General features: G+C 38.7%; 2 protein-coding genes across 7 annotated transcripts in view; both read left to right on the forward strand.

The window, feature by feature from the left end:
• The first annotated feature begins 1,789 nt into the window (after positions 1-1,789).
• slc30a8 (solute carrier family 30 member 8) lies at positions 1,790-11,247 on the forward strand. 6 transcript variants are annotated; one of them, XM_054605958.1, is made up of 11 exons: positions 1,790-1,915; positions 2,058-2,175; positions 2,360-2,444; positions 4,196-4,362; positions 5,721-5,867; positions 6,690-6,843; positions 7,007-7,170; positions 8,357-8,469; positions 9,241-9,346; positions 9,467-9,601; positions 10,112-11,246. In XM_054605958.1, the coding sequence occupies exons 3-11, from the start codon at positions 2,371-2,373 to the stop codon at positions 10,255-10,257; spliced, it is 1,206 nt and encodes a 401-aa protein (XP_054461933.1). In that variant the 5' UTR covers positions 1,790-1,915; positions 2,058-2,175; positions 2,360-2,370; the 3' UTR covers positions 10,258-11,246. The 6 variants fall into 6 exon arrangements, with proteins under 6 accessions (XP_054461933.1, XP_054461932.1, XP_054461934.1 ...); XM_054605957.1 differs by having other exon boundaries at positions 2,074-2,175; XM_054605959.1 differs by having other exon boundaries at positions 1,790-1,908.
• Positions 11,248-14,777: 3,530 nt separating this feature from the next.
• Positions 14,778-24,783, forward strand: part of med30 (mediator complex subunit 30) — a 36,591-nt gene continuing 26,585 nt past the window's right edge. Inside the window, exons 1-4 of the mRNA XM_054606354.1 lie at positions 14,778-14,865; positions 15,743-16,034; positions 18,160-18,318; positions 23,901-24,008. Coding sequence (XP_054462329.1) covers positions 15,834-16,034; positions 18,160-18,318; positions 23,901-24,008 — 468 coding nt within the window. The 5' untranslated portion in view covers positions 14,778-14,865; positions 15,743-15,833. The remainder of the gene's footprint in view (positions 14,866-15,742; positions 16,035-18,159; positions 18,319-23,900; positions 24,009-24,783) is intronic.

Genomic DNA, 24,783 nt, shown 5'->3' on the forward strand with positions numbered 1-24,783 from the left:
GCTGTGACGCCAACAGCTGCTGTGTGAATGAGTATAATTGACTATTATGTGAAATACTTTTTTTCACCTTCTATCATTCCATTTTTATATCTATATCACTATTGTTAATAGATTAAATGCTAGACTGTGTGTTTTAGGATGGGAAAGAGAATCATCCTCATCCATCGGATGTTTCACAAGTATTCTTTTATTAAATAAAATCCTTTTGATACAGAATTTTTTTGGGGGGGAAAGTAATTTATTTGTCAAAGTTTGTCTACTTATCTTTACTGCTTTATAGAGAAAATATCATACTCAAAACACCACACGTGTTGCAGGCATGATCGTTACAGTTTGAGAAGAATTACTCAGATCGTAGTAAAGTAAGTAAAAATAGCAATACCACAGAAATACTCCTGCATCAAAATTTCACCTATATTAATGTTTAATGATATTGGCATCAAAATATACTTAAAGTACCAAAAGTAAAAGTACTCATTGTGCGGAGTGCAATCATTTCAATATTTATATTATTGGATATTATTATTGATGGATGTGTTTAATATGGCATTGGTAAAGGTGGGGCTAATTCTAATTACTTAGCATACTGCTGGGTAGCTTGTGAATTTCCCTCTGGTGATCATATCTTTAAGAAATCATATCTTAACCTACAACAATACATCATCATCATATTTTATTTGCTAATAATATTCTGTTTTATGTATTGATGTGATGGGTAAAGTAACTAGTGACTTAAATATATGCAGTGGCGTGAAAAGCACTGTATTTTCTCCTCTGAAATGTCGTGAAATTGAAGAAAAAAGTAGCTAAAAATTAAGATCCTCAAGAACAAGTACCTCAAAATTGTAATCAAGTACAATACTTAGGATGTACTTAGCAACTTGCCACCACTAGAGTTATAGAGAAAGATTTTGATCCAAAATCTAAATAAAAAAAACAGTCTGACAAATATACAAATGACAAGTTATATCAATAACACAATAATCTGCATTGTTAAGGTTTAAAAGCCTTCTCCCTTCTCCTGACTGGTGTGTGTGACATGGGAATGCAAACATTTGCTGTACACGGTTCATTGTCGCCACCATGTGGTACATTTTGGAGTCAGACATTAACTGGTGGTTGTGTTTCAGAGCTGCAAAGATTATCAATCTGTACAGTGTTCAGTATAAGGACCGGCTTTGTCATACAGCCTATACACTTGGGAAATATTACAATGACTTAATTGTAATACTGTTCTAAACTTTGTTTTAAACCTTGATGTGAGACCGAGTTCATTATCTCAACGTGTGATTTTTAAAACTACAGGTGTGTTTCTTCGAGATGAAATGAAATACAAAACGTCCCTTCAGACTTGTATATAAATAATAGAAAATATTCTCTGCTTTGATAAATAATTTGTTGTTGTTTGTTTGATGTTTTTTTCTATTAAAAAAAGTTACATTTACAAGTAAAAAAAAAGTATTATCCCTCATCAACCACTAGAAATACCATTTAAAAAGTGTTGGACACAAGATGTCTCCGACTTTAGCGAAAAGTAAAAATGTCTATGCCTTTCGTGTGTCATATTGGACCTCAAAACATAGGTAACAGGAGGTGGACTTTAATCCTGACAATCAACAAGGAGTCCAATATAAAAATGCCTTTTCTACTCCACGTGATCAAAACTATCCTAAATTCAAAAGATACACTAGTAAAATCAACTTTAGACATATGGGAGTAGTTGTTTCACAGCGTGATGCTAACATGCATTGTGATGGAGACACCCGCACGGCCCCTTAGTCTGATTGTATAATCACAAGAGTGCCGGCTGCTTACGGAGGGTGGGTCCGCAGTGGGTTCAGTTGTAGCCGGCTGAACAACAAAACGTCCCACCTGATTGAGATGATGAGTGCACACTGCAACTTTTACGTATGAGGTGACTTTTTATCCTTCACTTTTAGCGCTGCATTAAAGATAACATGTATATTATCGGGGCCTTCCCTCGCCACACTTTTTTTTTGCTCAGAGAGTTGGTGTCTTTCATTAAACTTTAACATCTCTACATCTAATCACCGAAGGACCCTTTTCTTCTAGAAGCGCTGCAGGCGGCGGCGCATTTGCACACGGTGCTTGTCAACAGTGGAGATCACAAGGCTGTCTGCGTCGCATGTGTTTGAACTCCGGCCAGTCGTACAGGTTTGCAGAGCGGAGACAACTACGCTAAAAGAGGATCTAAACAAGATATACATATTGAGTTTGGATAAACACAGCTGTAGCTTAGACGTACTTTTTTTTGTTTGTTTTTTGGAGCATGTTTTTATTTTAGCCTGTTACATTATCGATTTTAAAGTGATTTCTTTAAATTAATTGGTTTTCCTAGAAGCCATCATCATGTTCAATAAGAAGGATCCAGAAAAAATTACGCTGGTGACAGACTTCAGGAGCTCATACACCGCTGAGGCAAGGTAAACTTTTATTCTTTCATTTGCACTTAATTTGAATTAAGAAACACGAATTGTCCGTTGACCAATATTTTTTTTTTATATAGGCTGTACGTTAATCTGAAATTGTTAAGTGAACTTTAGTGACATGGATCTCATAGAAAGTGTATCAAACATTTATGGAAGTTTTTGTGTCGGGCTAAATGCAGTTGTGCTGTTGTCACTGTTTTTGCCCACGTTCCCCTTGGTTGTGAACTGGGCTACTTTTTTTTTTTTTTTTTTTTTTTTTTTTTTTTTTCGCACGGGGCTTGTCTGCTGGTCTGAGAAGCGGTGCGCAAACCTTACAGTCAATGGCGCAAACATGCACTTCTGGCATCCCTGATGGAAACGACACACTGGGAGGTGCAGGACATTAAACCATGTTTATCTGCTGATCTTCTAAGATAGCGTTCAGCTGATCATGAAGTTGGTTCTTCACTCAGCAGGCAGCTAAACATTTCACTTTGCCTGACTGTTTTTTTAACCATTGAAATTGTTTCTTCATTGCTGTTTAAAAAACTAATTCGAATCATTCTAATGTCTACCATAGAGTTAAACAAACCTGCTCCAATTTCAAATCCACTCTTAAAGTTATTTTGTGTTTGTTTTCAAATATTCAACAATTTATTTATTAAAAAATACAACCTGCCCATATGGAAAAGATATACATACATTTTACTAAATGTTTATATCTTTTATCTGAAACTTATAAGTAATATATATGACATGGGGCCTTTTGTATGATTTTGTACAATCTTTTGGGTGATCTGCAGTCATACTGTAGGTATCTCAACACATCAAAAGAGCTGCAGTATGAATAAAGAGCTACACATGTAGTGCCACCGCTCCAAAAAAAAGGGCATCTCTTCATTCCACTTACTTCATTTAATGACATTTTATATTCTCAGCCTCACCTAAATGGTAAGTATAGGGTGAGCTAAACCGAGCAAGCATCCAAATCACACAGAATAATGAACCTAACATTAATCTCCAAGTTACTGCTGACATCTCAATCTATCTATGAGCACCCATCCGTACCAATGAGCACACCAAATATTCCTAATTTACTGCAGAACTGCCTTCCCTATCTTCCTACATCTTAACAGATCCCAGCCCATTAATGTTAAGAACACTTAATTAAGCAAACTTGTTTGCACTTCTATTGATTTATCTCCGAGCACCTGATTCACCACAACATCACAGGCAGGACAAACCCTATGAACCCACAAGACAAATAAAGTAAACACGCTTGTGTCATTTATACACCTCATTTGAAAATATCTAAAATAAACTGAAACATGGGACTGATATGAATATTTAATCAGACATAGAAACACTGTAAATTTTGGGGGAACAGGTGAAAAGGAGAACAACAACAATATTTTCGCAACACGATATAACATAACTGGACGTACATAAAGTGGAGCAGAATTCATATTTATCGCCAACAAATTTCTATCAACTAATTCACAAAACAATAATGCAGAACATTCTCTTGTTCCGCTTGTTTTTACTTCATAAACTATTGAATAAGTTTGGATTTTGCTCTCTGAACTTTTGATGAGTATTTAATCAGTTAATAACCGTTAGTAACAGTTATGTGAAATAATAACTGACAGGTTTATCGCCAATGAAATTTTTTTTTTTTAAACAAATGTTTAAAGATAGTGCTCAGCTGCATTCTGTCCTCTTCTGTCACTCCACTGCGTTTATTCTGATTTTTAATGTTCGTCCAGTGTGCCCAACCAGATGGCGTTACAGGTAGAGACCAATGGTGGCATCAATCATTGCCATGACAACAGCCGTGCACAGGAGGATCGGGAGCAAGAGAAGAAAGTGGCCAAGAGGAGGTTGTATGTGGTCTCTGTCATCTGCCTCATTTTCATGATTGGTGAAATCCTTGGTGAGTCATTCTGCTTTTTCGCTTTCTTTCATGTTAATCACCTTGGTTTAAAATTTGTCAAAACTGGCTTTAGAGTTTCAGGGTCAGGACACCTTGTCTCATGTATAGCAAATATCTGGTTGCTCCGACACACAAGCACATAGATAATGTTTGCTTCATTATCTATGCGCTTGTGTATCTGGTTGCTCCAACACACAAGCACATACTGTAGATAATGAAGCAAACATTAGTTTTATCTTTAAAACAAACATGGCAGCAAATGGCACTTCAGGAGTTAATCACCTGATGTATGTTTGAATGTATATATGTTAAAAAACTCTTATTTGACGCACTTTCTATTTTTGTTTTTTAAGAGCTGCAATGAGTCACATTCATATCAACTGTGTTGACATGGCAATAAAGTATTGAATTGAATAAGACTGAGTTTAATCAGGTGTTTAATTTAACTGTTTTATGGCTTAGTTACATCAACAAGGATTAATTTTTAATCCTGATTAAATCATGGTTTAACTATAAATCATGATGCACCAAACTTTAAAACTATCTTAAAAGTTAGTCGGGTTACATTTAAACTTCTCTCTTTCCTTTTAACTCTCACCCTAGATAGAATTTTAACCGTTTGCACTAAAACTTGTTGTGCTTTGAGCAAACAATGAAGTTCCTCGAAGAAAGTTTAGGGACACACTCAACCAAATTAGTTTTACATTCTGCTCCTGAATTTCTCAAGATGGCTGTTCAGCAAGGGAAATGAAGATTGCTAATAAGCCTTTTTTAAATTTAAAATCTGGATTTACTCTTTTTAAACCGAGTTTTACTCAGTTCTAGTAAGAACTATTTAAATTGAAGATTACATTTAAAATTATTTCACTCATTCACATAAATCTCCATCTCGCTATTTTGCCTTTCCTCCCACTCTTTAATTGTTTGTTTTTCCCTCTGTGTTTGTCTCTTTTCACTTCCCCTGCTTCTCTACGTTTCCATATACTTCTTGGTTGTTTTTTTTGCTTCCAAAATTTGGTACAGACATTCCCAGTTCCTCTATGATGAATCCTGTCTCACCAATTAGTGAATGGATTGTCAGGAGATTTGGACATTAATGATCCCCCCCCCCATGATGAATTGTAAAAACTTTGATGAACCCTTAACTTTCCATATAGCGCCAAGTATTTTTGGTTTATTACATTAAACCAAAGTTAAATCAATTATTAAATGATTGTGGCATATTCATCTCTATTCTCTCTTTGGTTCTTTTTTTTGTAATTTCTTATTTTTTGTACCCAATTTACTAATATCAATCCAGCATTTCAGCAGTGCAATAGTATAATTGTTATAATGATTTTCTGTCTCTCCTTCTGAAGGCGGGTATCTTGCAGGCAGTCTTGCGGTGATGACAGACGCTGCTCACCTGCTCGTAGATTTCATCAGCTTCCTCATCAGCTTGTTATCCCTCTGGCTCTCCTCCAGACCGGCCACACACAAGCTCAACTACGGCTGGCATCGTGCCGGTACGTCCGTCCGGTCCATTTCTGTGAAAGCAAGATCTCAAGAAAGCCTTCTAGCTAATTTCTTCAAATTTGGCACAAATATCCACTTGGACTCAAAGATGAACTGATTAGAATTTGGTGGTCAAATGTCACTGTCGAGAATTGATATGCTGTTTATGACAATTTCATTCAAATGTCTTTATAAAATTTTGGAACGATATGGATGAGAACTGCAACATGACTGGTTGGCAGAGGCTTACAACAACAGTGTGTTTGGGTGTTTTGAAGTGGGATTGTATTAGGTTCTAATCCATACTCAGTGTATTACCTTCAGTAGATAATTTCATTTAAGATGCATTTTAAATATTGACCATTAACGTTATTGATTAGACACTTGGACATTTGAAACGGTTAACAGCTCGGCAGTACGTAGCGAAGCCACTGGTACCTCTATCTATGAACAAAAATAACATTATGGTTATCAGGTTGTCATATTGCTTATTACTGATGCAGCAGAAGTTCCATTTAGAGCTGTGATGCATGCACTTTTTCCTTACTCATCCATTTTGTACTTTGGTCAAAATCTGACCAGAACATCTATAAAGTGTTAGTCTGATAATTAGAGCTGGACCAATAAGTACTCTATTTCTACATTTGAATGGGATGTGAACAGATTTACCAAGTCTTGTCATCTCATTTCACTTCAATATCAAGCAAAAAGTTCCTTGTGTTACCTGGAGTTGCAAATTCTGTAATCGGGAGCACCTTCCAGTCAGTGTTACACGAAAACTCTTGTGATATTTCTCCTGATTTATTTTCCTCCTCATTTGTTCTCCCATGCAGAGATTCTGGGTTCCCTGCTGTCAGTTTTCAGCATCTGGCTGGTAACAGGAGTGTTGGTTTACCTGGCTGTGGAACGTCTCATCACAAATGACTTCACCATCGAGGCCACTATCATGCTCATTACCTCTGGCTGTGCTTTGTTGGCTAATATTGTGTGAGTAAAAAACAATGCATCTTTGAATATTCCTGATTTAATTAAAACCGATAGAGAGGAGGGCAATAACATATGTACTACAATGGACTCTGTTTTGTAGTATGTTATATTTAGTGCTGATTAGATTCCTAATTTGAAAATACTTTGTTCCTACTCTCAAAAGCATGGCCCTCATCCTTCACCAGTCCGGCCACGGCCACAGTCACGGGGGTCTCAGCTCGCACGGCCACGGCCACAGCCACAAGAATGGGAACAAACCCAATCAAGTTTTAAACCACACAAACCACAATGATCATGCAGACGCCGAGCAAAACGGGGCTGCTAACGGTATGTTCCTACTCAAAAATAAAAATGTTATTTTTATACAATGAAATACTATAAAATGTGTGTAAATGTTGGATGAAAAGCTGACGCTATGCTGATATGCTGGCTTTAGAATTTGAATAATACCAATAATGTTTGAAAGCTATTGAATATCTCAGGGTTTATTGAAAGGCTGAGGCTACGCCAAATTCCTGGCTTTAAAAGTTGAATCATACCAATAAAATATAAAGATGTGGACGCTACACTGAATTGCTGGCTTAAATGCCTCTCATCCTGAGCTTCCTCTTACCTCCTATTGCTTCCCCTTACCTCCTATTGCTGAAATATTTTACTTAAGGATTTGGGACCCCTTGACAAAATCTGTGTGTTGTGTACCGTGGTGACGCCAACTCACAGTGCGTCAGCAGAGTCGCTGCCCATCTTTCGGCGCGGGCCTTCCACTTAGCACTTATTGTATTCGTATTAGTTTGTTGCACTTATTGTATTCATATTAGTTTGTTTCTGCACTATACTTTTGCTCTGGTTTATGCTCTTAGATGCTTGTCTAAGAAAGGAGATGCACTTATGACTTCTGGTGACTAGTAGTTCTCTTGAATACCTATGTTGAATACACTTATTGTAAGTTGCTTTGGATAAAAGCGTCTGCTAAGTGACTGTAATGTGTCAAAAATATGAGTATGGAAGCAGATTAGATAACTGAAAAGTTTTCTGTCCTTCATGTTTCGTGGCAGTTGACATAAGTGAAGGTTGGTTGGAGTTCCTGTCCCTTTAAGGCTCCTGTAGCAAAGCTGCTTGCTTCCATAGTGACATTATGTCACATGTATGTGGAACATTTTAAAGATTGAAGGGGGTTTCTATGTGAATGTATGAATGAGTAGATAGCAGTGGAAAATGCTTGAATTCCTGTCAAATTTGAAAATTCTGTTCATTCATTTGAATGTGGAAAACAAACATTGAGTATATGAAAGGTATGAATGATAAAAGTTATATCATGTACAAATTGAGGTGAACATTTTGAACTATGAATGAAAGTTTCTACATTTAAAAAATGTGTAAGGAGTGCCAAAAACGGGTTCCGAGCAATAAAAAAAAAAAGCTTTCAGCATTCACAGTAATTAATTGTATAATATCCTGAGCACAGTATTCTGTAGCATAGCTGCACTGTAACATGACTACTGTTTTTTTTCAGGAGGGAGGGCTCAGCAGGAAAACGCCAGTGTGCGAGCGGCCTTTGTCCATGTGTTGGGAGACCTTTTACAGAGCATCAGCGTGTTTGTCAGCGCCATCATTATCTACTTCAAGGTTAGGATTGTCTCTTGGTTTGCGCAAAGTTTTACAGAGGGAAACTTTATCTTAAACTCAATAGAGGAAGGGAGGGGTGTGAAGTAGTTGTGAAATAAATTGGGTCAAAAGACTATAAGTCAAATATCACTTTTCTCCTTTTTAACTGTTACGATTATTTTAGAAATAATTTAAATGTAATTAATTATTTTCTGTGGCACTTGGTTTGTTATTGCAACAGAGTGCAAATCAGCATTGTACAACATTGTTCATCAGTTTTCTCAGGTTATTTGGCAGATTTTAAATAATATATTGTTTTATTCATTTATTAAAATCAAAAATGAGACCAAACTGCATAAAGTTTCCCATTAGTAATAAGTAGTATTTGTAATAACAGATTTAAAAGTCTACTCAGATTAAAGATGAAACTGAACTGCCTCTTTCCTTGATAATGTGTCATGTATTTTCACATTACTCGTTAAGTTGTTATCACAGTGATGAGGGTTTGGAAATAATCTAAAAATAATATTTACCAATAAGGGAAAAAATGCAGAAGAATAATAAGTGACCCCTCAATATGCTGATGTTATTATTAATCTTAATATTATTCAAACGCTCTGTGTTTCTCAAAGATTTTCCATTTCTTCAAAATTTGTAGATTCTCTCACATAAGGAATAATACATTTGTCAATGTCCTGTGTCCCTTAAGCCACTAAAATAAAGCTTCAGCTTAAACCTCTGATGCCTTTGCCAAGTTAAAATATATTGTCTGTGTTATTTTTTTGCTTTCAGCCAGAATACAAGATAGCTGACCCGATCTGCACCTTCCTGTTCTCCATATTTGTCTTGTGCACCACCATCACCATCTTGAGGGATATTCTTATTGTCCTGATGAATGGTGAGCCTTTCATTCCATGTACCAATGACAATATACAAAGTTTGCAGCTCTTTTTCCTCGTTATCTTAATTTTTTTAACTTATTATTTCACAAAGCCATACATTTTCCTGTACATCTCAGGCACTCCTGGGGGGATGAAGTACGGTGAGGTGCGGGATGGTCTGCTAGCAGTGAAGGGGGTGAAGGCGATCCACAACCTTCACATCTGGGCCCTGACCATAAACCAGACTGTACTGACTGCACATGTAGCCATAGGTGAGAGGAAGCTGCCAGAGTCAAACCCTTAATTTCCTTCATTCTGGTGAATTTTTACCAATTTATGATGGAAATATCTTCATTTATGTAAAAGAGGACACCAAGTTCAGGTGTTGGGTGACAAATTCAAATGATAAAAATTGTCTAATTTCAAAATGTATTCTCCTGTCGATAAACTTCTCAATTAATGTCATAACTTAAATGTAACTGCTGAGTCAACACACATTTAGGCGTCATTTACCCTTTCTTCCTCTTTTTTGAGTAATTTCTTTGGGGAACTAACATCTTTACATGTGCATGTGACACTTATTCACATCAAAGATACATGAATTCATTTTAATTAAATTCTAAGCCCTAGAACTTTTATAGACTGAATGTGTTTCAGCAAGATTTCTGCTTTCTTTTCATGTTCAAAACTTTCTGCTCATTCAAAACGTTTCCCACATATGTGTTCTCTGAGAATCATAATATTTTACTGACATTTCCTTCGACTTCCTCTCCTTTGGACAGATGAGACAGTGGATGCTCAGACCGTCCTAAGAGAAATGACACAGGCTTGTGTCTCCTCCTACAACTTCCACTCTGTGACAATTCAAATGGAGAGACAGACCGACCTGAAGCCTGGATGTACCCTGTGTGAGGAGCCCAAGATGTAGGAACCTGACGTAATTATTTTACCTGAGCCCATCAGAATAAGGCCAAGCTTTGCTCTGACCGCTGTAACATCTGCTGTCTGGTTCCTGAGGTCTTATGGTTTTACTGTGACGTTCATAAAGTTCCCGTTTGTTGACACAATATTTACATTGAAATAGGAATGAGTATGTGCCTGATTCGAGGGCAAGCTTCCTAATGTTTTAAATTATTTGACCATAAAGGTTCACTATCCACACCATTCCTTATGCATAAAGTTTTAACTTAAATATCCCTGAGAAGTGTATTTGTGTTCAACTATAAATCACAATGAATTGTATGAATTAAATTAATCCATCATGAATATATGCATTTTATATTTTGTTTAATGTTTTGAGTGTAAAAAAGTAAGCGTCAAACACTTTCCTGAATTCTGCTGATTTTTGAAATACCTTTATTTACTTAAAGCCCAAATTCTGGTGCTAGGTGACAATTAAGAATATAATGGAATATAATGTAGTAAGACTCAGGCATGCTGTATTGTTTTCAAATATTTATTGATCAACTCATTTTAATGTTATCCATGCTGATTCAACACATGTAGGCATGATTTGCTCGTCTGTCCTCTGTTATGGCACTTATAAAAATCGGTGATGCATTAAATCATTAATCATTTTATTTTCATTTTATATTATTGTTGTTTTATATTATTGCCTTTCCTCTAATCGAGCAAAGGCAGTAATGGGGGTACCAGTAGTAATCATATTGGCAATTTGTTAATTTCAATTTGCCTCTGCAAGCATTCAGACCAATGCGTAAGTACTGCTTGTTTGAGCATTGACCTACTGCAACAATACACAGGATACAGCCATTTGTGCACAATTTGGTACGTAAATATCAAACAATAAATACTTCAGTGACTATTACACTAGCATTCTCAGAAGTACTGTGTGTAAGATGAGAGCATCACACGTATGTTAAAGTGTCTCTCCACTGCCTTTGTTGAGTTTTAAGGTGAAATGATGTATTCAATAAAACGTTCCTTTTTAAATACATATGGGCTAAAAATCCTACATCATGAAGCACTGTATCCATTTAAACCCTCACTGCCTACACCAGCTCCTTGCAGCCAGAGGAAAGAAGCTGTTTTGAAATCTGGTGGTTCGGCAGCTGATACTTCTGTATCTCTTTCCAGATGGTAGCAGGGTGAACAGGTTGTGGCTATGTTGAGTTTTGTCTTTTGATATCACCTTAGCTCTTCACAGGCTCCTCTTCTCACCAATATCACTGATGCTCAGTAGATGGGTGCCAATGATGTCCTGGGCGGTTTTAATCACCCGCTGTAGAGCCCTCCTGTCCTGTGCCATACACGTCCCACACCAGTTTGTAATGTTTGCAGTCAGGGTGATTTATATTGCTCCTCTGTAAAGGTTGACAAGAACTTGGCACAGGAGTTTTGCCTTCTGAAGTTTCCTTGAGAAATACAGCTCAATGACCTTTCTTCACCAGGATGGAGAAGTGTGATGACGATGTTAGGAAGTTTGTGATGCTGATTCCCAAGAACGTAGAGCTGCTTACTTGCTCCACCTCAGTTGCTGCTTATCCAAACTGCCGTCTGTTTGTGAGGAAATCTCATAACCAGTTGCAGAGTAAGGTACTCAAACCAAGAGTGCACTTACTTACACCTACTTTAAGTCTTTTATTTCTATATTTTCTATATTTTTTTCAGACTTCATGGACTTAATGTTTTTTCATGGCTGCACCTGTCCATCAATTAGAAATATTCAAGATGTATTGTGTATCATTTTCTGCATATTTTCCACAAATTCAGCAGGAATACTTGGTATCTTTGGAACTTTGGGACCCGGACTAAAATCTAAAAAAGTTCTGTTGGTTTGAACAACGTTTGGCTGCATGACTGAGGTTTGTGATTCACTTGTGGACCGCTGCCTCTAAAGGGTTTTTAAATACATAAAGTCCAACATGTTAACATGATGGAACGCATGACTGTCCAACTAATACAGGCTTTTCTTAGGGAGATGGACATCAGTTATTGACTACTTTAGTTAGGAATCCTGTACTTAATTGTTTAGATGTGTAATCTTTGTAGGTACATGTGTAGATGTGTGTGTGTTCTACATCTGTACAGTGCCATTTCCTCTATATGAGCATGCATGTAAAAGTGAAGCCAAAACTGTAATGTGTCAATGTGTTAATGGCAATAATGTTTTAAAAAAATTATATACAGTAATAGTAAATATACTTTTTTACTCGATAAGAAATAACAGATCAAAAACATATCAGTAATAAACCTCAAATATAATCTGAACTAAAAAAAGGTCATCAAGGACTACTGAGGATCAGACGAACGTCCCAGCATTCTTATTAACACACAACCTGCTCTACCTCACAAGCTGTACACATGTACACCAACTCAAGTGCTTGCCCTCCCACCCACACTGCTTCATCCCATACCTTCAGCTATACTAATCTCATGCTTGTATCCACAGACTTTAAGACATTAAAGTTGCTGTGAGCAGTAGAATGGACTTTAAATGCTGCTGCCTTCAGAGCAGACCATTGTACTCCCTTCTCTCTCCATCTGAACTTAACCCCGGAGGGACCAGATCAGTGCATATTTAATTAAAGCATGAGTAATGCACTACGTGAGCTACCTAATCCATTTTAGTCCTGATACCCCCTCAGCTAATAATTATTACACGGTTTGTATTTCCTCACAAGGGGTCTTTTTTTGTTACCTTTTGCTCTACGACTCTTTTTAATGGTTCTCCTCTCTCTGCTTCTTTTCCTCCATTCACCACCACTTCATCCTCCTCTCTCTCATTCTGCATCTTGCTTTCTGGCCCTCTCATGTTCAAGGTCTAAGCCCCAGCATCGCTGAGATGAAGCAGTGCCATCAGTTTAAAGGTAATCTGTGTTGCTGGATTTTGTTATGCAAGACGCCTAGGAGAATAACATGCGGCATCACATGATGTACCATGCTGCACGAGACACACAGAGGCAATCACATTCATTGGCCTGTGATGAATGAAAGTCTTTGATTTAAAACATTTTAATTTACAGGAATGTTTTTTCTCAATGGTTATATTAACTAGACAAAAATCAATACTTTTTTACATCAGATTACCTTAATGTGATCAATACATTATTTTGTTTAACTATCCACTTTGATTAGAGATAGATGATCTCTCAAGTAGCTTAGGTCCTGTGGACAGCTGCTTTCTCAGCCCTACCCCCATGATAAACACGTACACACATACAAATAAAATCAGAACGCACACAAATTCACACACATTTGCATTTTCCAACCTTCCATGAATATGGTGTGTGAATGAACATGGTTATTAATTTTTTGTATTCTTTCCTAAAAATGTCAAATGTATAATTCAACGAAAGAGCAGGGACAGGATATATATCTCACTACCTGCCTCGTAACACTCACCTTCTCATTACTCTCTTGTCTCAATTAAACACAATAAGAAGGCTGGATGATTATGAAGAAACTCATTTCCAAATAGCAACGCTCAGTTGGTCTGGCTTTATGGCAGATGGGGATTGTAAAAGTAACGCTCATTAATTTTGGCAAGCTAACCAGAACTACCTCGTCAAGTTTTGGGCAGTCAAGTGAACTTGACACAGGGTCTTTCAAATCCGTTTTGCATGTTGCAAACAGGAGAGAATAAATTAAAAGAAATGACTACAGGTTACCATTACATAAAATGTGTTCCAGATCAAAATAAATTGAAATCCAGCCCATAACCCCAAATCTGAATGAATAATGTAAATTAAGTAATAGGCATCATAATCTAATTTTTCAGCCCCACTCAAGCCTGAAGGCAAAGCCTTTCTTTTTTTTTTTTTTCAATAAAGTGCTTATTTCCAGTCTCTGTAACTCAGAGCAGTAATTCTGCTGCACAACAGAGCACATGTTGAGGAAGCAGCTTTTTGCAGACTTATGTATATTTCTGACACCTCTTGTATTTCAAATTGATTTAAATTCTGATCCCTCACAAAATAATCCAAGCACAGCTGTACAATATAAGTAATACGTGGGTGGATGGATCCATTGAGGGATTTGATTTAACACAGAGTAGACAACATACATTCATGGGTTGAATTTGAATTATACTTAGCCTACTTAAAAAGTTATAATGACCCATAGGAAGCAATCATGTGGTGTAAACTGGCCTGAGGGCTGACGAAGCCAGATGTGTGAGACTTGGCCTTTATATAAAAGTAGACCAGCATCAGGCGCTGTTTCCCTGAATAGCCTGAACAAATTTTCTGTGCGCCTTGCTTTACCGTAATGCAGTCATTAATATTGAAACATTGGGAGAGAGGGGGGCAATTTAAAAAGATGAAAACTAGTGAAATTTTATCTGAAAGGATGTAACATTTGGGTTCGTGTAAATGTTAATGTATTCTTTAGTGGAAAGCCAATTAAATGTTGAAAACTACATTTTCAAGTGGCACTTCTACTTCTACTACATCATTTACCGTAACCAGCCCCGTTGTCAAGACGAATTCTCGCGATAGTTGCTGTAGCTGAAAATCCTTGGAGCAAAGCAGGGAGCATGACATGTCAACAAAGCAGATAATTTATCACCACACAGGTAACATTACACGTTGTCTAATGTGCTGTTAAATAAATATAAGCACTCACTTCGGTGTTGAGTTTCACGTCGTGCCGTAATAATGAAACGACACCCAGAAAATGAACCGAGAGAAAGCTGTCGTGTGTGGTGTGACTGTCCACTTAGCTTTGGTGTCAACCACTCCACTAACATGTTAGCTAATTAACCCGATGTCACACTGAATGCTTTCGGGTATGGGGTTTGAAGTCCGGGGCAACATCTAACAGACTTGTATTGATGTAAAGGCACGTTTAACTCGTTTTGAAACCCCGGTATACAACTTATATTAAAGGCTAAAACGTTAGCTCAAAGACTTTGTCAGTGTTGCATCTGTTTAGCTAGGCAGCGCCTCGTTTTAGTTTACAGACAGCTGTTAAGCTTTTAGAGAGCTATATTACATTATGTCAATAAATGATTGTGTACTTTATTAACCTCCCACTGTGATTACATCACAGTGTATTCAATTTGTAATTACTGTCTACCACAAACAAGTATTTTATCTTATATTTTACATATGTTATATTGTGATTCTATATATAACTTCTGCACTATTGTCTGTCTTTGACTCTCATTTGTACTTCTTTGATTTTCTTTTTATACTTATTTGTATGTGTTGTTGGAGTGAGTCTGAGATCTGAGATTTTCATTGCATACGAATGCTGCAATTGTTACGCAAAGAACAATAAACGAATTACTTGAACTTTACTGATGATACAAGCTAAATGTCATGCCAATATCCCTAAACATTAATGTGACTACAGTTTTTCTTTTAAGACACTCGTCTCATAAGAAACCTCCATTTCCCCCTCTTTGTCAACATATTCCTCTCCTGCTTCTGCTGTTAAACTTCATGTAGGCATGTAAGGGTGTGCTGGTGTGGAATAGCCTGACAGGTAACTTCACCTGGGCCTACGCCTCCTCCACCAGCATTCTCAACTGCTGTGTCCATGACAACCCCTCCACTAGTGTCGCCTTTTGGCGGGCAGCCTCCGCCACCGCAGCAGCAGCAGCAACAGCAGCAGCAGCAGCAGCAGGCCCAGGCAGCACGTGATGTCAACACGGCCTCTCTGTGTCGCATCGGCCAGGAGACGGTCCAAGACATTGTCCTCAGGACCATGGAGATCTTCCAGCTCCTCAGGAACATGCAGGTCTGTCTCACTCTCTGGCTACACGCCTGTCAAGATTGGTTGCACTCCCCCTCCAGTTTCCTGTTTGCTTCTCCTTCTGTCTTTTTTATTATTTGCTTTATTCCCCCCAAAGACCCTAAAGCCCTTCAAACACTTTTGATGCCATAAGAACAAGAGGAATAAAAACTGCAATATGGAGACACAACTTTATTGAACAAATATATACAATTATTAAACAGCAGATCGTCATCATAAAAAGCCAAAAGATAAAAACAAAGTTAAAAAGAATATTGCTGCAGCAATATACTAAAATAGTAATAATAGGTCTGAACATAACATGACATATCACTATTATGCAAATAACAAAACTGCTGTCACTGAGGAAGTCAATTATTCAATGTGTTTGGATACAGGGTTTAAAAACAAGTCAGTCAAAGCAGACTGAATACTAAATGGAAAGCTGTTCCAAGGCAGAGACATCAGTACAGTAAAGCAGCCCAAAACTCTATATATTTAACTTCAACTCAGGATCAGCTCAGTTTGCACCAGTTGATCAATGGAATCTGCAACAAGGGCAAAGAAGTTTATATTGTGGGTAATGTAGGAGAATGTTTGGTCTTAGTCAGTAGCATACATCCATAATTCTTCTCAGGCTCAGCTTCACATTTCTTGAGCATGCTTTAGCATTAAGGCACGTAAAGAATGGATTTTGGTGTAAAGGTGCAAAAGCAGGTCTAATGTATTCAGTGTAAATGATGAATCGGTATAAACATGGTCACTGTCACAAATGACACCAAAGCTCTCACAGAAACGCTTAATGTTAGGGGTACAAGCAGTGGTTGCATTTCTGAAGAGAGGCTGACGAATAGGGCATCTTCTGTTTCACAATTCAACAGCAAAATCCAATCTCTCACATATACTAAGCAGCTACTTAGTGCAGCCAGATTGTTGTTATCAAAGTTGTTGGCTTAATTATGCATATATCCTTACACATCAAATAACAAGCATTATCATAGTGTTCATGATAGGAGATCCATCACTAGCTAAACAAGGGTTTTGCTCTTTTGTTTCCAGTGATTTCTCTTTGTTTAACCGGCACTACTTTTGATTGTAGAAGGAGCCATTTCAGATGAAGAGAAATGATCAAAGCCACAGACTAACTTTTAGTCCTAAATAATCTTTTTGTTTGGAGACTTCGTCACACATAGTGAGTTGCTTGAAATATTATCAACGTGGGCCCCTAACGAGTCAAACTGACACCTTTGATTGCGGATATCAGTTTGCTCTGCAGTTCACATGTTGTTCAGCTCTGATAGTAACGAGAAATCAAGGTCAGCATGAGTTTATCATGGATGTCTGCCTGCTCCTCTGAGACGCTTGTCCTGCTCGTTGTTAAAATAACAGTCAGAGACGGGCCACACAAGCACGCCTCAGCCACAGAATGCACAAACAGTATTGATGTGACTTGTTTTTCAGATCACAGGCTGTCCCTATACTCATAAAAAAATCTTTATTTATCTTCTGTGCCTTTATCCATCTCTGTCTGTCTGTCTCCTCCCTGTTTCTCTGTTTCTTTGTTTGCCTGTCTCTTCACTTTGCCTGCCCTGAAGGCAGACTCGTTTCATGTTATGTAGGATGTTTATAATCAGACAGTGCTGCCCCAGAGGCTTTTCGATGCTCTCAGTAAAAAACGTGTCTTGTTACTCTTTAACAGCCATTGTAGTTAAAAGCCGGTGATGCCGCCGCAGTACGAGAGTGAGTGAAGACATTCAAAGTGCTGCAGCTGAAGCAGTTAACCTTTGAGGCAGCTGAGTCTTTTTAGTTTTGTTGTTTAAACTGTGATTTTTATCGAGACCAGTTATTGTTGTATGACTACAAACATGTAAAACGCATTTTTTAAAGGTTTCTCCACAGCTCAGTTTCTCTCCATCGTAAATAGAAAAAGAAACTATCACTTTGTTATCTATAAAAGTGCTGTTCATTAGTAGAAGGCTGCTAATGAACTTTTACCAGTGATGGAGCAACAGAGGGTTTGCAGTGCCTTTTGCAGTCGGTGGGGATCAATGGATGTTTCTTTTTATTAGCACTACCAAAATTGTGCGCTTGTAGTTTCTTTAACACAACATTTCCCTTTGTTACTTCTCAGCTGCCTAATGGAGTCACTTACAACCCCAACACCCACGGTGACAGGCTGGGTAAACTACAAGAGCACCTACGGATGCTTTCTGTGCTGTTTCGCAAGCTGCGCCTCGTCTACGACAAATGCAATGAAAACTGCGCCGGGATGGACCCCATACCTCCAGAGGTGAGACGTGGTCACACTGACGAGATTATACTTTCTTTTGTTAATGTGATTAGAGAGCAAGTATACACAGTTTGAGCACAGGTAATAATGTGCAAAGTTTTTGCACATTACGAAGTCTAACGGACAGTGTCAGAGATTCTTGTTCACCGTCTGTCACTATATATCACTATAGTGATAACTCATAGTCCATAAGCACAGCATACAGTCCATGGGCCATGTCTATTCTGTAGCACACACTGGATATTTCACACAGACAGATGTAGTAGCACCGTAGCTGAGTTGGAAAATAGGACAGGGGTGTAGCCTGGTGTGTTGACACTTATTGCTGGTCACCACCAGAGTGAGAGCTTTCATAGAAGACAATTAACAACGGGTGAGACACATCAGATTCTGCAAACGCTCCTGACTTCAGGTAATTGTGAGAACTCCCCAGCATAAACATGATGAATGACTTCTCTGCTTAAATGCACAGACTTTCGTGATAATTGTAAATTAGCATAATAATGCCCTTATAATATTATATTAGGCTACGCGTCCAGCCCCACATGTCCTAAAGTCCTGCTTTTGTAGATCCATAAAGGCAAGTCTATAATTCTTAACGGCGTCAGCAGCAGAATTAAGAGACCTACTAAAGCCAATGAAAGGGAGAAAGTAAGGAGTGCTGTTATTGCCGTGTTACCTGCTGATCATACTGTCACGGAGATAAAGAAGAAATGGCACAGCAAGGCGATCAATTACTATAACAGGAGGGGGTCAAATGATTGAATGCAGGTTGCAGTTAAAGATGTTCATATTGATTTTGTGGTGTTATACAATAGCATCAATAGCCAATTTAAATGAGAGGTGAGATCGGTAGGCTATGTGAATATATTTAGAATTATATTTGAACCACAGAGTCAAACAGGATAATGTCAACACAATTATGAAGTGTAATTCATATAGAGTTTTCATACTGAAAATTGCTTCAAACTAATGAAATATACAATCCATTAATGAAAAGCTTGGCCTCAGATAATAGCAGACCAATTGCATATGACTAATACAAGAGGTCTAGACCACTCGTAAATTGTGTTCCCACCTAAGAGAAATTTCAAAATACGAGCAAATGTGTCAAGTTCTCCGAAATCACCCGTACAGGCAACTTAAGAATGAATCTGTTGATCCAAGTCAGTGAGAAGATTGTGCGTGTTCTGCAGAACTATTTTACTGCGAAAAAATCATTGTCCTTATTAACTCAGTAATTAGTGCTTATGAGAGAGGTTGTAGCAAATAAAGATTTAACCTGAAGTAGAAATGTGCCTTTAAATGGATTGAAATGTAATAATGCATAAAATAGAATTCAAGTCACATCTTTGCTTATTTGGGTTACTACTGAAAAAGGAAATGATGATTTTTACAATGATATTTACCACTTTTTATTTTTATTCACCTTTTATAACATCATCACTTGAACCACTGTAGTTATTACACACCTTAAAATATTTTATGTAGTAGTAAATGGCTTTTCATGTAACTGCATTGTATTTATTTAATCTTTGTTTAAACGGGACAGGGTGGCCGAGCACACATGCTCTTTTATAGCAATATCCTGTTAACACTAAAGCAGAATAATAGAAAACGGACAATGAATCAGTCAATAAATAAAAAAAAAAATCTGACAGTAAACCAGGTTCAGACTCACAGGCAGGCAGAGAACATTGTTAGATGGAGTTAACGAGGTAAACTTCATGTTCGATCCCTTCTGAAGGGCATGTTCTCAGGTTTGATATTGATCTATTGATAATTGCATTCTCACTTGTCACTGAGCTGTTATCCTATCCCACCCAACCTCAAATCAAGTTTTGCTTCTAATACACACACTGTACACATACATCTGCAATCATCTTATTTGATGTGGCTCTAGCTATTGTGGTAAAGTGGTGAAACCAAGTCTTTAAGTTGATGTGAATGATTCTTCCAGATGCAAACGTCAACACATGCTGTAAAAGTTTGTCGCTATATGAGCCTCATTATAGCCCCGCTTTTCACACAATCTGCCAGCTAAATTAGGAAGCTGTTAGTTTACAGGAAGTAGGCCATTCTTACTGCCACCCCCCCACTAAATTAGTCTCTCACATACGTCTTTACCTTGGGGAACTCTTACCTCACCTACTCCCTCTAGGTCCTTCGAGTCTCTTTACTGCCGCTCACGGTCGCCGTCCACACACAGGAACAACAGCACTTGATCTCGGCCACATTCCAACCCTGACTGCCCACATAGAAATACACAAGCATGTGCACAATTGTGACACACACCCACTGAATATAAACAACATAGACGTGCATGATCTGGCACTGTAGTGTGTCACAAAGCCATGTGCACTTACACAAACACACACACACACAAACACACAGTGGGCATGCACTGTTGGAGGCTCCATGCAGGGCTACAGCTAGGCCATCCGCCCCTGTTTGATTGGATTTATGACTGCGGCAGTCCCTTCCCAATTTCTGCAGATTGCCTCGGAGCTAATCTCTCTCACCAGGCTCCTACTGCGGATAAAGGAGGATGTGGGAGGGGACCAGTCTCAAATTGGAACAAATTTGCAATGGCTGCCACCGTGTACATCTTCTATGAATTGAATAATACAGTTGCTCTGAAGCATTTTTAACCATCTAGCCACTGGCTGTTCGGAATGACTCTTCTCATCTGCAGTTTCGGCCCTAAATCAAAGCCTATCAAGGTTTGTGCTGTAATGGTGTAAACCGTCCTTGAGTCATCTAGCTATTTTTCCCCTTCTTATTTCCACCTTATTCAAATGTTTGTGTATTTCCCCTTCATGCCTGAGACCCCGTCCATTGCAGACCAGCCAATAGCAGAACTTACCATGTTTGTCCGGAGCTGAGGGTTGTTGATTTTGGCCCCAGCATGCATGCAATTTATCATCCCGCAGAATTTCAGGTGCCTGCCTGACAGACGCTCTCTATTGGCTGCCTGAAACAGGAAGTGGAATCAATGACTCGGGTAGTGTGACCTCATTGCAGCCTAATTAGCAACAGACCCGTTTAATGAACAGCTGGACCAAATGCACACGTCAGCGCTTTCCCCTTTTTCTTTCCAGCTGTCGTTCTGTGCTGCCCCGCTGCTGCCTTTCCCTCCTTCGTTTTCTCAGGCTCTCACATGTTCTGTATTTCTTCTGACTTCTTCATATCCCTCTTTTTCCACCCTTTTGTCTGCTTTTTCTCTCTGATACCTGCTCAATGTTGCCTTTCTCCCCATTTCCTTCTTCCTCCCCCTCTTTTTATTTGTTCACATTGGCTTTATTTCACTCTTTTGTTTCTGCAGCTGTTTCTTTTTCTCTGTTGTGCAAGTCTTTCTCCCCTTTTGTCATTTCCTGCACCGTTTAGCCATGCTGTTTAATTTCCCTCTCCCCTTACACGTTCACCCCCTTGGTTTGTTGATATTTTTTCGGTTTGTGTTTCCTACCCTTTTTTTTTGTCTCAGTGAGGCAACCTGGAGAACTTCATTTGCCCATTCCTCTCCGTCAGGCAGGAAACCACATCCATCTTTCTGTGGAAGAGGCAGGGGTTATGACTCACACAGGCAGGCAGGCACACACACACACACACACACACACACACACACACACACACACACACACACACACACACACACACACACACACACACACACACACACACACACACACACAGAATACACCCTCTATATTTCCCACCCTACTCAGCACATTTTCCCCTAAGAAGCTGCCAAAATTAGCCTGCTACCTCTAAAATTCAATATGTCATTGGCTTCAGTTTGAAATTATCTAATGAAAAAACTTTCCTCTTTTCTTCCTTAAAGTTTTCCACGAGCCAGAGACATAGTTTGTCTGATATAATACACTGCACAAGTCCTTGCTGTCTCTCTTCCCTCCGACAGTCAGAGTTTGCAGTTTGGCGTGAAGCTCTGTCTGGAAAATGACAGGAGTGCATGAAGTTATCCAGATTTCTACATCTTACTGTCACTCCCCCCCACCCTCTGCCTTTTTCTGTGTCTCGTATTCGCTCTCCCCTTTTTATCTGGTTGTATTTTCTCTTTTTACTTGTCTTTCTGTTCTCCTTCAACCTTAGCTTTTTTCTCTCTGCCTATCTGACATTTTGTTCATCGTCTTACAGTCCTCTCCTCTTTTTGTTTTTTACTACTTTCATGTCATCCTTCATGTTGGCCAGCTCCAGCCGCACTAAAACACCATTCAGTCATTGCTTCCAGACGAAGCAGCTTATTCCAATCATTGTTTATTGTCTGCAGGGCTTCCACTCCTCCAGCTTCACAACCTCAGGTCAAACGAGGTAGAAAAGCAGAAATATTCAAAAGAACTTTGCGTGATATAGATTAGCATCGTGCCAAGTCGTTATTGGAGCAAGGTGTGTTTTCCCACTATTTGGCTTCTAGTTGTTGGTGGAGTCTCCTACCTAATCTGTGTTTGTCATCTTGTCTGGTATGACAGTTTTTGTTTTGAAACGGAAATTATAGATATGGTTGTTTTTGGAGATGTTATTTCTTTCCTTGCAACAGGAACTCCTTCCAGTGTATTACACTACTGCAGATTACTTTGCATCTTTAGTTGAAACCCATTCAAAGTAGTGTCGTATGTCTGGGAACGGTTTGTGGATTTTTTTGTCGAGTGTTAAACTATAAAATTGACTTTACGGCAACATAAGTGATGCTATGTATTTCCTTGAAACTCTGCACAATAGCTCAGACATTTGTCTACATTTACACTATGTGTCCATTCAGTAGCTCTACAACAATCAGCAGACATATCATCAATCACACATTGTCAGTATAAGACCCTTTCCTTGGTGCACGTCGTACGAGGAACAGTGTGTTCTCAAGACATAAACACATTACTTGATGTGTGACTGCAGCAAGCCTCCCGCACGCCCCCTCACCGAAGTGACCACCGGGGGGCAGTGTGATGTAAAGCAGCAGGAGGTGACTGTGTCAGAAGGCTCCCGCACATCAGCCTCTCTGTAGTGTCAAGAAGACAAGGTCAAGCATACAGAGCGTTTAAACATGAATTAATCTCCCAATTGCTCTCCTCTATATGTTGGAGAGAGATGGGTGAGACTCACCCTGTGTTTGAGAGCTTACACAGAATCCCCATATTCACCTCTTCATGGGAACACGATTATCAGACAGCACAGGGATATCTTTAGTTTAGGATAGCACTCATAGGTTGAGCTTGCCCATATGCACATGATTCTGACATATGACTGCACTCTGAGGGCATATTAGGAAAAATGTGAATATGCAGCATTGTGCTTTTAACGTCTTCGGATCATGGACAGATTAAGAGCAAAGAAAAGTGCATTAGGGAGTGAGTTTTATTCCAGAACATGACTCGATTTCCATAAAAGGTTAAACTATTTTGATACTTCCACAGCATAGATTCTGTTTGTGCTGTTCAACTGTAATTGCTAAAATCTAATGCAATTCAAATCAGTTGAATATGTCAGCAACTTTGGAAGTGAGCTTCTTGCAGACGTCTTGCTTTACAGTAAATAATATCGCCAGATTTTTCTTTTGCTGTCCATTCCAGCAACTGATACCCTTCGTGGAGGACGACAGCTCTAAACAAGAGGATCGCTCAGCTGGCCAGAGCCGCCCTGCCACCGAGGAGAGGAGAGAAATCCTGGAGGTCAACAAGGTACTGTGTTCTGTGTCTCAATAGCACAACACTGTTAAGGAGGACAGGTTTGATTCCTAGCCGGCAGTAATGAAATGAGAAGGAAGAGCTGATAAAAGAAAAGTGAAAAAAGGGTTCACAAAGTGATATCGTTAGATTTGATCACAGCTTAGCGTGATGTTATTTTAGATTAGTACAGTTTCAGTTCACCTCTCAGATCCATGAGCCTCCAGACATTTCAAATCCAATCTACTTGAGCTTGAGGGGGACAACACAGAGTCTCATATTATCTTAAAGATATAATAATTAGATAGAAATTCATTACGGATTAGTTCTTTTACACATCGTCATTAACCTGAAGCTTTACAGCAATAGCCCACTTCTCATTAATTGGATAACAAGCATCCAGGTTGTAAAGGTGCGGTTTGTACAAAACAAAATTAAGAGACTACACTTGATGAACTTTATTATCTGTTGATATAGTTTGTGTGTATACAGGGGGCAATATGCTGGTGGGAAAGGCTATTGTAATATCCCCAGGACTCTGAATGTATTTGGATGTACATACATGTGCTGGTGTGAGAGGGACACCCCCAAACGGAGGTGGATGAGGTGGATGCTGAAGACCCTAGATATTTTTGGGCTATGTTACTCGAAACACGTGTTCAATGCCACATGGAGATAAGGCAGAGAACCTGTGGACTAGCTTACAATCTAAAGCCAGGACTCTCTGGCTTGGTGTTCTTCATATAACTCCAGAACCGTTCGTCCGATCTACTTCACACTTGGCGGGTGT

Source organism: Anoplopoma fimbria, chromosome 10, assembly GCF_027596085.1.
Source record: "Anoplopoma fimbria isolate UVic2021 breed Golden Eagle Sablefish chromosome 10, Afim_UVic_2022, whole genome shotgun sequence".
NCBI classification, from domain to species: Eukaryota; Metazoa; Chordata; class Actinopteri; order Perciformes; family Anoplopomatidae; genus Anoplopoma; species Anoplopoma fimbria.